The sequence below is a fragment of the Plecotus auritus genome (assembly GCF_963455305.1).
Source record: "Plecotus auritus genome assembly, chromosome: 4".
NCBI lineage: Eukaryota > Metazoa > Chordata > Mammalia > Chiroptera > Vespertilionidae > Plecotus > Plecotus auritus.
The window spans coordinates 46604982-46619303 of NC_137775.1; the positions used below are offsets into that span (position 1 = coordinate 46604982).

The 14322-nt window shown below is 36.4% G+C and overlaps 1 protein-coding gene across 1 annotated transcript in view; it reads left to right on the top strand.

Annotated features, from left to right (window-relative positions):
* The window catches only part of ASCC3 (activating signal cointegrator 1 complex subunit 3), a 288876-nt gene that overhangs the window by 210439 nt on the left and 64115 nt on the right, over positions 1-14322 (top strand). Inside the window, exons 35-36 of the mRNA XM_080665788.1 lie at positions 1082-1193; positions 1383-1517. Of these exons, the coding sequence (XP_080521914.1) occupies positions 1082-1193; positions 1383-1517 (247 nt within the window). The remainder of the gene's footprint in view (positions 1-1081; positions 1194-1382; positions 1518-14322) is intronic.

Genomic DNA, 14322 nt, shown 5'->3' on the forward strand with positions numbered 1-14322 from the left:
CAAATTACATCTGTTGTTCTCTGTCTGGCTTATTTCACTGAGCATAATACCCTCTGGTCCATCCATGTTGTTGCAGATGGCAAGATTTCATCCTTTTTTATGGCTGAATCATATTCTATTGCATATATGTACCACTTCTTCTTTATCCAATCATCTGTTGATGGACACTTGGGTTGCTTCCATATTTTGGCTGTTGTCAATAATGCTGCAGTGGACATATGCATGCATATATCTTTTCGATGTACTATTTGGAGTTTCTTCAGATAAATACCCAGAAGTGGAATTGCTGGGTCCTTCTTTGTCTCTTATTTGTTATAGCCTTTGTTTTAAAGTCTGTTTTGTCTGGTATAAGTATTGCTACCCCATCTTTTTTTTTTTTTAATTAATTTTTTACAGAGAGGAAAGGAGAGGAATAGAGAGTTAGAAACATCGATGAGAGAGAAACATCGATTCAGCTGCCTCTTGCACACTCCCTACTGGGGTTGTGCCCGCAACCAAGGTACATGCCCTTGACCAGAATCGAACCTGGGACCCTTCAGTCTGCAGGCCGACGCTCTATCCACGGAGCCAAACCGGCTAGGGCGCTACCCCATCTTTTTTGTTATGCTTTGTTTCTAATTTTCATGAGCTATCTTTTTCCATCCCTCTATTTTTAGCCTGTGTGTGTCTTTCGATCTGAAGTGGGTCTCTTGTAATCAGCACTCATAAGGGCCTTAGTTTTCTTATCCATTCAGCCACCATGTGTCTTTTGATTGGAGCATGGAAAGTTAGTATATTTTTAATGTGATGGTGAACTTTATCTGCTTATCTTACATATTTTTAATGCATTGTCATTGTTCATCAGGGTCAACAAACCTTAGTATGGGAATATTGATCTGTAAAATGGAAATGGTATTTGCAATTGCTTTATTTTTTTGAATGCTGCAGATGTAATTGGATTGGTTTGTTGGGGTTTTTTTTTAAGTTCTGAAAAAAACTATGTGCAATTGAAACAATAGTTTTAATAGAAAATTAAATTTCTACACTATCATTTATGTAATATAATATAGTATGTAGCCTTGAAACTTTGCTTATTTTCTAGCTACTACAATTTGAGTGATGTGAGCCATGATTCTGTGAACAAGTTTCTGTCCTTTCTGATTGAGAAGTCCCTGGTGGAATTGGAACATTCCCATTGTATTGAAATTGGAGAGGTATGACTCATACATTTCAATTGAAAGTTTGCCTAGCTTTTTAACAATAGGGCTTTCACTTCTAAAAATGACCAAAAAGTTTAACAAAATTGTTACAATAACAACTGCAGTATGAATTATTGATTTTATAAATGTATGCCCTTCTATTGTACTTCTTGTTTATGTCACTTTATCTTTTATTTGAAATAGGATAATCGGAGCATTGAACCTTTGACATACGGCCGAATTGCCTCTTACTACTATTTGAAGCACCAAACAGTTAAAATGTTCAAGGAGCGTTTAAAACCCGAATGCAGTACTGAAGAACTGCTTTCAATCCTAAGTGTAAGTTTGATGTTATTACTGCATTGTTCTTTAACATAAAGAGATTATATTTTATATATTCCATACCTTCTCTTAAATTGTTGCCATCCAGTTCCCCTTTAAATTTGTAGAAACTATTTATGAAGTCCTTTCATCTGTCAAACAAGATCACTAAAGCAACATATTTGGACCCAGTTCTCCATAGATAAGGTGACCACATAATTTATCATCCACACTTGGATCTTTCTGAGAATGGAATAGGGCGCTATTAATATCTAAGCCAAGATAATAGGTATAAACTGGGCCATCCTTGGCAGCTAGGTGATCACCCTGTCCTTCAAGATAAAAGTTCAGGACCATTGTGGTCCTTCTCCTATTAATTCACTAATTCCAAGCAGGTTCACTTACTTACTAGGTTTTTCCTACCACTCCTATTGCTTTATTATTTTTAATAGATTTTAATATCCCATTAACAGTTTTTCTAGTGTATAGATTCTGTGTGCAGCATAGGACCAAGTACAATTGCAGTAAGTCCAAAAATATTTGTTAATGAATTGATGAATGAATGGCTCCTGTATTAATAGTTTTTCTATTGTTTGCTCTATAGGAAAATGTAGAGGATTAAAATAGAGTATTAAGATAGCTATTGAAAAAATGTTTCTTTGTAAAATTAAAAATTCATTTCTGAAATAAGAAGTATTAAAAAATATGAAGAAATTTTTACATCCTTAAGAATGAGGTTATCATTTCCCAGTCAGAAATTCATAAAAACAGGATTTACCTGGGAGAAAGAGAGTAAAATAATGGTTAAATAATTTTGGAAAGCATCTTAAAATAGTATCTGTTAGATTTAAGAATATAATTTTCTTTCATATTTACCTATATTGATATATTTACCTAATCTAATATTTAAAAGTACTTGTCTACCTGGGGAACTCATATATTAATAGTTAACACCTTTCATGTGCCAGTCTACTCTAGGAACTTGACACTGTGTGGGTTCTGTACTATGCTGCCTCTCATGTCACACACACACACACACACACACACACACACAAATGCACACAAACACACACAAACGCACACACACAGAGTTAGGTAGAGGATACTGAGGTGGGAGATACAAAGTATGTCATGTTAAGACTAGATGCACATTATTTGTAAAGGAAGTTGGTGAAAACCATATGCCTGTTACATTCTGTCTTCCCCTCCACCCCACTAAAATAGCCCAAAAATATATACAGTACAAAAGCAATTAAGTCATTAGTTTCTTTAGTCTTCTCTATGAAAAGACATTGATCAGAACAATAGGTCTCTCTACATCTTTTCAACAGCTTGTTTCTTTCCAACATTACAGTGCCTAACACTATTTACTCTAATCTCATAGAATATTTTTATTAAAGTTAACTCTTTTGTGAATAACTAAATAAAATAAATCATCTGCATATATATATATACATATATATATATATATATGATAAACTCATTAGTATATTGATGTAAATATTGTTTGCTGTACTCACTTTGTAATTTCCACAGCAACAATAATATAATCTCTCTATCCTATGTTATTTGGTCCAAGAAACTCCCAACTTCTTATAGATAGTGTCTAAGTCTAATATCTTAGAATTCTTTTTGAATGAGCATACTGGGACACTGGAACTCTGGGACTCACAGTGACAAGGAGATCTGCAGATACCACTGTTTTATTAATTTGTCTAGGAACTATTCTCTATTAAAAAGAGCATATGAATACTAACAGAAAAACATTAAATAATAAAGCAAGATTGTATTTGAAGTAATTACAGTGTAATTTCTAGAACTCATTTTTTCATTTAGTTTTTTAAATGTTTCCTGTGTCCACTCCCATGATTCCTAAACGACTCACATTGCTTCATTATCTTCTTTACTCTCATCTCCTTTTGAAACCAGGAGGAGGAAACTAGCCATGACAGAACCTATAGAGAACAGGATGATAAGGACAACTCAGAGCAAAGGAAAGCAGTGGGGTAGCATTAGTGTTTCAAAGGCCTATTTCCATTATCTTTGTTTTTATAATGCTTAATAAAGTCACATAATTTTTAACAATTCAATATTATAAGTTATTCACTTCAGTGTCTCCTTTTACTAAAATGCAACCATTGATGCTTCTAAAGTCATTTTAAAACTTTCTAAAAAAGTATTAATTATTTTTAAGAGGAATTTTTAGTATTCCTGAGAAGATCCACAACTGAAAAGCTTCTATTCTCTTGAATATTACTTTGAACTTACTGTAATATTTTTAACAATTTAATTTTCTCATTTCTTTGGCTACATATTTTATTATATTACTAGAGGCCCGGTGCACGAACTTGTGCATGGGTGGGGTCCCTAAGCCTGGCTGGCGATCAGGGCCAATTGGGGTCAGGCCGATCAGGGCCTGCTGGCCGGGGAGAAGGACAGGGGGAGGGACCGCAGGAGGTTAGCCGGCCAGGAAGAAGGACCATGGGAGGTTGGCCAGTGGCCTCAAGGAGGGAGCTGGCCCTCGGCCCCTTTTTGAAAGTGGCCGTGTCCACCGCAACTCATCCCCGGTTCCCCATCCCATCCTGGGGCCCAAAGGCCCCGGCGGGGTTGGGAGAGGAGGCAACAGTTGCCAGGCCAGGTGAGAAAGGAACAGATGCCACCACCTCTGCCATCAGCACCCTGCCACCATGCAGTCCTTGCCTCCCCCTCTCTTCCTTCCCTCGCCACCACTGCAGTGGGCGGGTGGCCCATGGGGAAGGGAGAGGACAAGAGCAAGACAATCCCTTGTGTCGAGGGCTCACTTTCAATAGAATGCAGTGAGGGAGCTAGCTGCTCTGCTACATATGAAACCCCGACCCAAAATCAGGTCTCTATGAATGGTTTAGCGCCAGGGGCCGATGGGGGCCAGCTGGCAGGGGGGAGGGACTGCGGGTGGTTGGAGCTCACTGACCACCAGGGGGCAGCTCCTGCATTAAGCATCTACCCCCTGGAGGTCAGTGCACATCATAGTGACTGGTCGACCAGTCATTCTGGTTGTTCCAGTTGTTTAGTCGTAACGGGCGCTTAGGCTTTTATATGTAGATAGATATTATATTAATGATAGTGTAGAAATTACGTTTTTCAAGATTTTTTTAGGTCATTTGATTATATTGCAGTGTGATTATTGCTAGCACAGAGGAAAAAATCTAGAGAGTAACCATAAAATTTGATAAGAATATTAAAACATTGAGTCACTTTCAACAAGCATTTAAAAATACATAAACCTATTATTTCTCTTCAATTGACATAAAAACATAGTTTTAAATGATAATCTCTCTGAGTTTTACATATTTGTATCTAATAATTAGTACCTTTTTTGGACCTTCATTTCCTTTAGAGAAGATATAGTTTAGAATTTCATACTTGGCCATAGAGTTGTTTTTCCTTTATTTAAATGAATTGGAATTTTTTCTCTTTATCTACTCATTTTGTATATTACTTTCAACTTTTCTAACATAAGAATTAGAATTTCATTTTGAGTAAGGATATAATTTTATTGCAATATTAATATTTACCAGAAAGGCGTTTTCCTTAAAGAAAAATTTTTAATCAGATCACCCATTTCATAGTATGCTTCCTTTCATAGTGTTTTTGACACTATAGACTTCCTTTTAATACAGTGTTTCTAGCAGAAGGTTGTCAGGTATGATAAAAAATTTCATACATTAGGTATATTTATACCATATCTTCTGAATTCTTCCCTTTTGTTCTTTTCCTCTATCATTTGGATGGTTGGGGTTAGCCTTATATTTTGTGGATTTATATTGACAATATCACCCTTTGAACCAAACGATGGAAGCAACAAGAAATTTCTAAGTTTAAAGATGAAACTTCCAAGTAAGGAGCTATGCTAAAGGAAATTGACTTACTATCTTAAGCAGATAATGAAGCATGCATAAATTAGATGTTTTATTCTTAATATGTTACTCTAATATTTGTCCATATTAAATTTCAGCAGTTACATTTCTACCCACAGACCATATATTGATTCATCCAAAAATATTTATTTTGTACCTAAAATGTGTGAGGCTATTTATAGGGGCCAGAGATAGAAGATAGAATAGAGAACATTATTGACAAACTCTGTGTGTGTGTGTGTGTGTGTGTGTGTGTGTGTGTGTGTGTGTTAACACATACATAATGTATGGGCCGTGGTAATCCTAATATATAAAAACCCAGCATCCATTACGACCAACTGAAGGCTCTACCAAATACCGGAAGTCAGTCCTGCAGTCCCAGCACTGACTGCCAAAGGGGCTGCAGATCAGGGCTGGAGAGAGGCCTGAAGAGAGAGGCAGGGTCTGATCCACAGCCTCCGTGGCAGCTGTTGATCAGCCGTTGCCTCTCTCTTTCTCTCCGGGCTTCACCAGCAGCTGCACCTCTGTTTCTCTCCAGGCCTCTGCAGGGGCTGCTGATCAGCCCCACCTCTCTGATCAGGCCCAGAGATGCTGACTGGCATAGAAACCGACCAATCAGAACCAAATCTGGGTGAACTGTGAGGAGCCAATGGCTGCCAGGAGGCGGAGCTTTTGATGCTGACTGGCATAGAAACTGACCAATCAGAACCAAATTGGCTGGCAGGGGAGGGCAGTTGGGGGTGAGATCAGGCCGGCAGGAGAGGGCCCTTGGGGGCAAGATCAGGCTGGCAGGGGAGGGCCGTTGCAGGCAAGATCAGGCCGGCAGGGGAGAGCAGTTGGGGGCAACCAGGCTGGCAGGGGAGAGCAGTTGGGGGCGAGATCAGGCTGGCAGGGGAGGGTAGTTGGGGGCAAGATCAGGCCAGCAGGGGAGGGCAGTTAGGTGTTATCAGGCAGGCAGAGGCAGTTGGGGGTGAGATCAGGCTGGCAGGGGAGAGCAGTTGGGGGCGAGATCAGGCCGGCAGGGGAAGGCAGTTAGGGGCAATCAGGCAGGCAGGCAGAGAGGTTAGGGGCAATCAGGCAGGCAGGCAGAGAGGTTAGGGGTGATCAGGCAGGCAGGCAGAGGGGTTAGGGGCGATCAGGCAGGCAGGCAGGCAGGGAGGTTAGGGGCGATCAGGCAGGCAGGCAGAGGGGTTAGGGGCAATCAGGCAGGCAGGCAGCAGCAGTTAGGGGTGATCAGGCAGGCAGGCAGGTGAGTGATTAGGAGCCAGTGGTCCCAGATTGCAAGAGGGATGTCCGATTGGAGAGGGTGCAAGCTGGACTGAGGGAACCCCCCCTCCATGCACGAATTTCGTGCACCAGGCCACTAGTAATATATAAAACACTTGGGTGTTGTTACTAACTGAGGTCACCAGCTCATTATGATGCTCTAAGAATGGCAGCAGGATGTTGCCCATCATCAAAAACAGTCTCCAAAAATAAAATAGGTTATAGTATTCTGTCCTTCATATTAATTTTCTCTATGCAGGAGATTTGCTGTATACATTTCTCCTGGCCCCACATCAAAAGAACGTCATAGAGAACGTTTGAGTGGGTCCAAGTGAGCTACTCAAATGATAGAAGGTATGTGAATAGGGCATTTCGGTCTGGAGAGGCAAAGGCTTTGAATCAATGTAACTGAAATGCAAATAATGAACTGTACGAATGGGGCCCTCTTTAGATCTTGAACAGAGTAACTTTTTCAATTAGTAGGAAGTTCCATCTGATCCTGCAAGTAATAAACTCAGAGAATTTATTACTTCAATTGATGGATATAATATAGGCCAAAAATATATAGATCCAAAAAGGGCTGGAATGAATTTATTAATGGTAAAATTACTAAAGAACTAAAAGAGAAGATGGAACTGTGCCTGTCATGTTTGGTGTAATAGATGATGACCAATTCCATTATAGATCTAGGAAGGCAGGGATTACTGTTAGACCTTTGCAGCATCGTTTTTTTCTCTTGGCCCACTAGATACTTGGAATATTTTTATCCTTCAGAATACTGGGGGTGTGGGGGGCTGTCTCATTTCTTTAAATGTGGCAGTCTGTTAGACTTAGAGGTACTAATTCCTATTGATTTTTACTCTATTATACAGGGTAGGACAAAAGTAGGTTTATAGTTTGTATGAAAAATAATACAATAATTAGTAAATAATAATACGGTTGGGGAGGTCAATTGGGGAAAAAGGAGACATATGTAAAACTTAAGACAATAAAAAAAAAACTAAAAAAAAAAAGAATAAACTGTTTCACATACAACTATAAACCTACTTTTCCCCCACCCTATATGTAAATCTTTATTTCAGTCAACACTGGGGGGGGGGGGAATACACCCCACTAATGTCTTTTTTTTTTAGTAACACCTCTTTTGAGACTTCTCTTTTTACTTTTTCCTAAAAAATAGAACTGTTTCTGACTTACACTTTTAGATGCCATTGCTTTTCAATGACAGTAAAATACTATATTCTGGGCATAAGGTCAAAGACTTTATTGAGACTATCTCTATTTACTAATGTTATTTTATAATAGTAACCCATTTATTTAAATCCTGTCTTAACAATATATCTATTAAGATAATAATAACCACTACCTTTTACTGAGCACATACTATACAGGCACTTTAGTATACATTATTTGTAGTCATCAAACAACCCTTCATAGTAAATGTTAATATATAGAAAACAAAATTGCAGTTTGATGAGATTAATTAAGTTTTCCAGGTTCTATAGAAAGTAGCTTTTTAGACCTCTTTGCTTTATACCTTCCTTCCTCTCCTAGACATATTTTATCCTTTTCCTATGATTTAATTCCAACTGTAAAAAAAAAAAATTAAAGCATTGAAATGTAAGGGTATATGCTTTTAACAAGTCACTCAAGAAGCAGAGTTGCTTTTAAAATTATGTATGACCTTATAGCTAATAATTGTAGCTATTAAATGCAGATGTTAATTACTGGCAAATGATTATTTCATCATTCCTTATTGAAAACATATATTTTAAATTTTAAACAATGTGATGCTATTTGGAAAGGCTAGACATTTTATAACAACTCTTGCCAAATTTTTCTAACACCATGAATTAATAAGCTTTATAATTAAGGCAGCTGCTTCACACTTCTATTTTTAACCAGTGACATTACATCTGCCTTGCTCCATTGATGCCCTCCTCCTACTTACTGAAGCATTTAGCAGTTTTGGCAACAGGGATTACATGGCATAGAGTAAGTAGTCTAATTAGATATAAGTGAAAATCCAGAGGGAAAAGGACATTTAAAAAGTAATTTGAAGAATCTCTTAACGATGTTGTCACTGAAAGCCCAAGTCTAGATGAGAAAGTGCCTGTTGTCATGGCAAACAAGCACTGTGATTTGATGTGCTCAGTGGGCAGTAATAGAAATGAAAAGTTGGAGAAAATTTATTTGAACAGATTGTTCAGAAGATACTTGCTATAGTATTAATACCTTTAGAAAGTATGTTCCAAATATATTCTGTCTCTAGAATTTTCCAAAAAAACAATTTTTAAAGACATACTTAGTTGTTATGGTACCTTGTGACTACACAGAAATAGGAGGTTATATATAAAATACCCAACTTGAAAAATTGTGAAAATGTTATTTTTCCACAAATTCTTGAATATTGACTTTAAAAAGTATAAGTTATGTGTGTTAATATAAAAGAGAACCATTCCAGATTGAGAAAAGGACCAGAGCAATAAGATTTTCACATGCCAATAAATTTCTAAGTTTGGCAGTTCTCTCTAGTGCTTTCTTTAAAAGCACACTGATTCTTTGCTCTGCCCACATAATAGAACATTTTTCAGTAATATAGCATTTTTAGTGCTTGAATTTTGTCCTGTTTGGGGCATAGCTACAAATCTCTTGATAGAAAATTGCAAATGTATCTTTCTTTAAAAATGAGATCAGGAAAATAAGCAAGAATTTATATTTTTCAAAAGAGAGAAATTTAAAATGAAGTAAATAAAAAGGACAAGCAGATATGAATAGTATTGGTAGGGGACCCAGCATGTAAAATTAAAGAGTTCATTAAAGGAAAAAATGAAAGGAAGGAAAGGTTAACTGAGTAACAGTGAACACCACCAACCTCATGGCCTTGCATTTCCAAATAACCTCCTGACAATTGCAGGATCCCATCTGCTGCTCTTTATCTTCCTGGTAGGGAAACCTGATGGGCTGTCTTCCAGGGTTCGTGAGAAGAGCCTCCCTTACCCTCAGGCTGGGGAGCTGCCTGGCATCTTTGGAGAGGCACAGATGGCAAAATATCTTGAAAAAAAGTATCTTTCTATTTCTCTTGCTTTCTTTCCCTTGAGACCTTCCCTAGTCATTATTTTTTAGCTTCTTTCTAGCTTTCTGTGCTTTTATAAGCTTTCCACAGCACAGAGGAAAGTGAAATGCTTTCCTGATAAAAGGCCTCAGTCTCAGACATGTCTGTTGTGATTGGGTAGATCACTTCAAAGATTTTTAAGTTGCTTATGTTCTGATGGATATAAAATATGTTTGTTATAGCATCTGAAATTTGTCTTGTTTTAAATTTCTGATTGTTTTTCTTATTACCTTTGGCTTCATAAACTGTCCCACAGAATAACAACTGTCAATTACTAAGAGTCTTAGGAAATAAATTTTAGATACCAGGGAATGAATAGCTTTAATATTTCTTTCATTATCACCTAGTTTAACTTTCTCATTTTTTCAAATAACAAAGACCCAGCCTTGTCCAAGTTGCCACAATCAGCATGGAAAATAATATAAAAACTCAGAATTGAGATAAGAATTCATATCATACCAGCCCACCTTTTAAATGCCCTTCTCTTTTTCCCACCTTTGTTGTTTTGTGCTTTTCTTTTTCTTCTTCATGCATCTTATTTTGCCCTTCTACTTAAACTTACAAAGCAAGATAAAAAGAGTACACACACCATTAACTTTTTCAGCCTAAGCTATCTGCAGAAAATACTTTTGACTTGTCAACATTTATTAAGATTTCCTAAGTGTTCTATCCAATATTCCGTGTCCTTGGGAGAATACCAAAGAAATAGAAGTCAGACCCATATCTTTTTAAGGACATTTGTGTGAGAGCCTAAAAATCCTGATAAAAACAAAGGAATGGGCTTGTGCTGAATATGTCTGTCTCTTTTGCTTTTACTGCTTAATATAGCTCTGCTTATGCATGGGAAGTGTTTGTTTGCACTTTGGCCTTCAAGGCTAAAGAGCTGCTGACATTGTTCTTCCCAAAAGTCAGAGTTTCCAGCCTGGCCTATGGGCAGGTTGGGGTCACCAACCTCCTGGGTAGTCATATATAACAGCTTTTACAAAGCGAGACTCCAGTTAGGCATTTTTAAATTGCAAATATAATTTTGAAAGGTTTTTTAGAAATTAAAACTCTAGGGTAGTCTTATAAATAAGGTTCTCTGCTTTTCAGGGTACCCTATCTTGAATCATTTGACAAAGAAAATCATTATTAATTTGGCTTTGAAAATAACTTAATATCATAACTATTTGGAATTGTCAGTACACATACAACCACATTGAGGAAGTAAAAATGTAATGAAAATAACATTGAAGATTATTATCTTGCTGGACATAAAAATCTCTCTCCTAAATTCTAGCCATTTGTCACTCCATTTAAAAAATAAGTGGAGAATGAACAGAAACTTTACCATTGGATAAAATTTCTATTTTACAACATAATTTTCATATGCTAGAAATTGGTTTTTTACTCAAAATGTTTTTCATTTCATCCCAATGAAGTTTAAATACTCAAATTAGGGTCTCATTAGTCCAGCAGGTGGAGCAGTTCTGAAAATCAATGCTTTTTTTTTTTTTCTCAATTAATAACAGTGATCAAAAGCATTCCAAATGTTCATGGTTCCTGTCTTAAGTATTTTCCCAGTAGAAATAATGTCAAAACATTGTTTAAACTAATACATATATCAGCCTGCTTTTTATTCTCACAAAGCAGCCAAGTAGGAAAATAACTGTGATCATTCTCAATACTTAAAGCCAACCGAATGTATTTCAGTATCGTTTCTGTGGAATAGAGCAAAAGAAAAATTAAATATCCTAAAACCCTTTTCAACCCCCAAATAGTAAAAGCAGGGTCCTACAGTATTACATTATTTTTGGAAACATTGAATTTCAAAAGGAAAAAATAATCATAGAAATACTCCTGGTGCTGAGGGACATATAGCCTTTTAAGTTAACTAGCATGCCAGGCAATGTATAGAAGCACAATAGAATCACTATTCTACTAGACAAAACAGTCCTTTGCTCATTCATAGTAAACAGTAACTATTAGTTAAAATTAGTTAATAATAATTATTATTGAACACATTATATGTATCTTGAGAAGAAGATAGTGATTAACTTAGTTAAAGACTACTGATGTGGACTGGATGAGACCTGAGATAAATCATTTGACTTGCTAAGATGGAGATCCTAAATGTCTTTAATGGGTAATTTCATTGGTGTGATAGGAAACAAAAGCCTTATTTGAAAGGTCTCAAGAGGGAATGAGTTTTAAGAAAGCAGAGAGAGCAAAGACAGCTAATTCTTATATGGATCTGGGAAGGTGGGAATGATAGAAAACAATTTCTTTTTTTAAAACATTTTATAGCATATTTGTATGCTGATAGAAATGATCCTATAGAGAGGGGGGAAATGGTGATATAGAGCAAAGTTCTTAAAAAAAACAAAATAGGAATCAATGTGTAAGTGGAAGAATTGGCCTTTGGTAGAAGTAGAGATAATAAACCCATTGTAACAAGAAAAATAGAGTAATTGAGATATAGCAGCAAGGAGGGTGGTACTGGATGGTAGGATGAGGAAGAAATTATCTTCTGTTTGCTTTGATATTTTTAAATTAACTAGGAAGCAAGGCCATCAGCCGAAAATGAGGTGGTGGGGAAAGACCTGTAAATGAGTGCAAAGACCACCAATAGACAGAGGTTGATATAGCATGATGGAATGAATATCGTATTTGCGTTTAGGAAACATGGGTTCAAATTTCAACTTGGCCATTTATCCTCTTAAATGTGAGTGGCAAGTCATTTAATCTCTCTAAGCCTCAATTTCCTCATTCATTTAAAAAAGTGCAATTATATCTGCCCTACTTATCATCACATGATTAGTGTGAAGATATAATAAGGTAGAAGATATGTGTTCATACCTATCTGACCTTGATCTACATAGATTTTTGTGTTGTGTTGTTTTAGTTTATTTGTGTTTTGCTTTCGTTTTGCATTGAAGACTGCCATACTCTGGACTAACCTTTTTTATCTCATGACACACATAAACTAATTAAAATTCTTCAGCACACCAAAAAATATATTTTTGCCAACCTGACAAAAAATAGGTAAAATTTTGATTGATTAAAATAATAATAATAATAATAGTGATTATATTATTTTTGCTCCAAAGTGACTTTTTAAAAATTAGGTTCCTATACTTGCATATAAGGTTTTCTGATAGAAAGAATTAACCAATCAGATGCAACCTTATTATGTGATATGACCAATAAGATGCAAGTCTATTATATGACCTATGTATTTATGGTTCAAGACAGGGCATTCATACCAGATACCAGATGGCTATTGTTGTGATGGCTGTTGTCTTCTTTTTTTTGTTTGTTTTTTGTTTTTTACAATTTAAGGGAAAATAGGTCACTGTCTCTGACTAGATAGTCAGGTATTGCATGCTTTAAAAATTCTCATGGCACACCACAATCGCTGCTGTAGACATCTTTACATTTTATAGAGGTCCTGAACACTTAGTCTCTATCAGAAGTGGCAGTGTAATTAGACTGACTAAGAAGCTTTTTATTTCATTATTAATATTTGGAGGAATAAAGAAAAATAGAGTTTTGCTTCCCTTCTGATGCCAAGTAGAGCTTTGCCCTTACTCTAGCAGGTATCCTTTAGTCAGTTTTATTTTTGCTCAAAAAAAAAGAACATATGATCACTTCATTTGAGAGATCTTACTGTCCTTGATCACAGTGTCATTTCTGAGTTTTCTTTCCTAGGTTCTATTGCCCCTTGTTGCCTCTTTCTTTCTCTCCAGGTCAATATTTTACTAGAGGCCATAGCTCTGAGTTTTAGCATGCCATGCGGGAGTGACAAAGTCTATAAATGTAATGATTCCCCACTGCCACATCATCATACCTCCTAAAAAGCACCACGATTTTTAATGAGACATTACCCTGGCTTCCAGACCAATGTCTGTGCTCCTAAGAGTGCTCATCTATTTATAGTTGTTAAAAAACCACTTAGTAATTAGAAGAAATCATAGAGTAATTATGATTCATAATAGTGATTATGCCTGGGTGATTACTCCTTCAGTAAGATGCTTTGCAAATGGATTAGCACTTCTTAGAATTAGGAACTTGGGCTTGAAATCTATGAGGAAGCTACATTAGTAAAAAAAAACAAAACAAAAAAAAAAACAACGTTCTTTCTTTTGGGACTATGCAGAAATCTGTAAGACAGCCAGGAAGCTATTGGGAACCTGGCTGGGAGAAAAATCAGGCAAATCAAATTGGCCATTTTATTAGGCACATATTCATCTGGAAGATTTCTCCTCATTCAGTTGCAGTTAAAGCTCTGGTCAGTTTAATCTTCGTTATTAGTAAGGCCAACTCTGAGTTGGGCTGTGATATTTAGTAGTTTCTCTTCCCGAATAACTGAATATTGCATTATTTAATATAATAGCTGGTGGTAGGGGAGGGTATATTTAAAGTCTATGTACTTGTAAAATATAGGTTTTAAAAAATCAATATTTTTGAAATAAGAAAAGCATTATTTAATTTTAATTTCTGATGAAGAAATGTCCATTCTTTCTATTATTCTATACTTTTCTAATCTCTTCTACTGCAGTTTCTT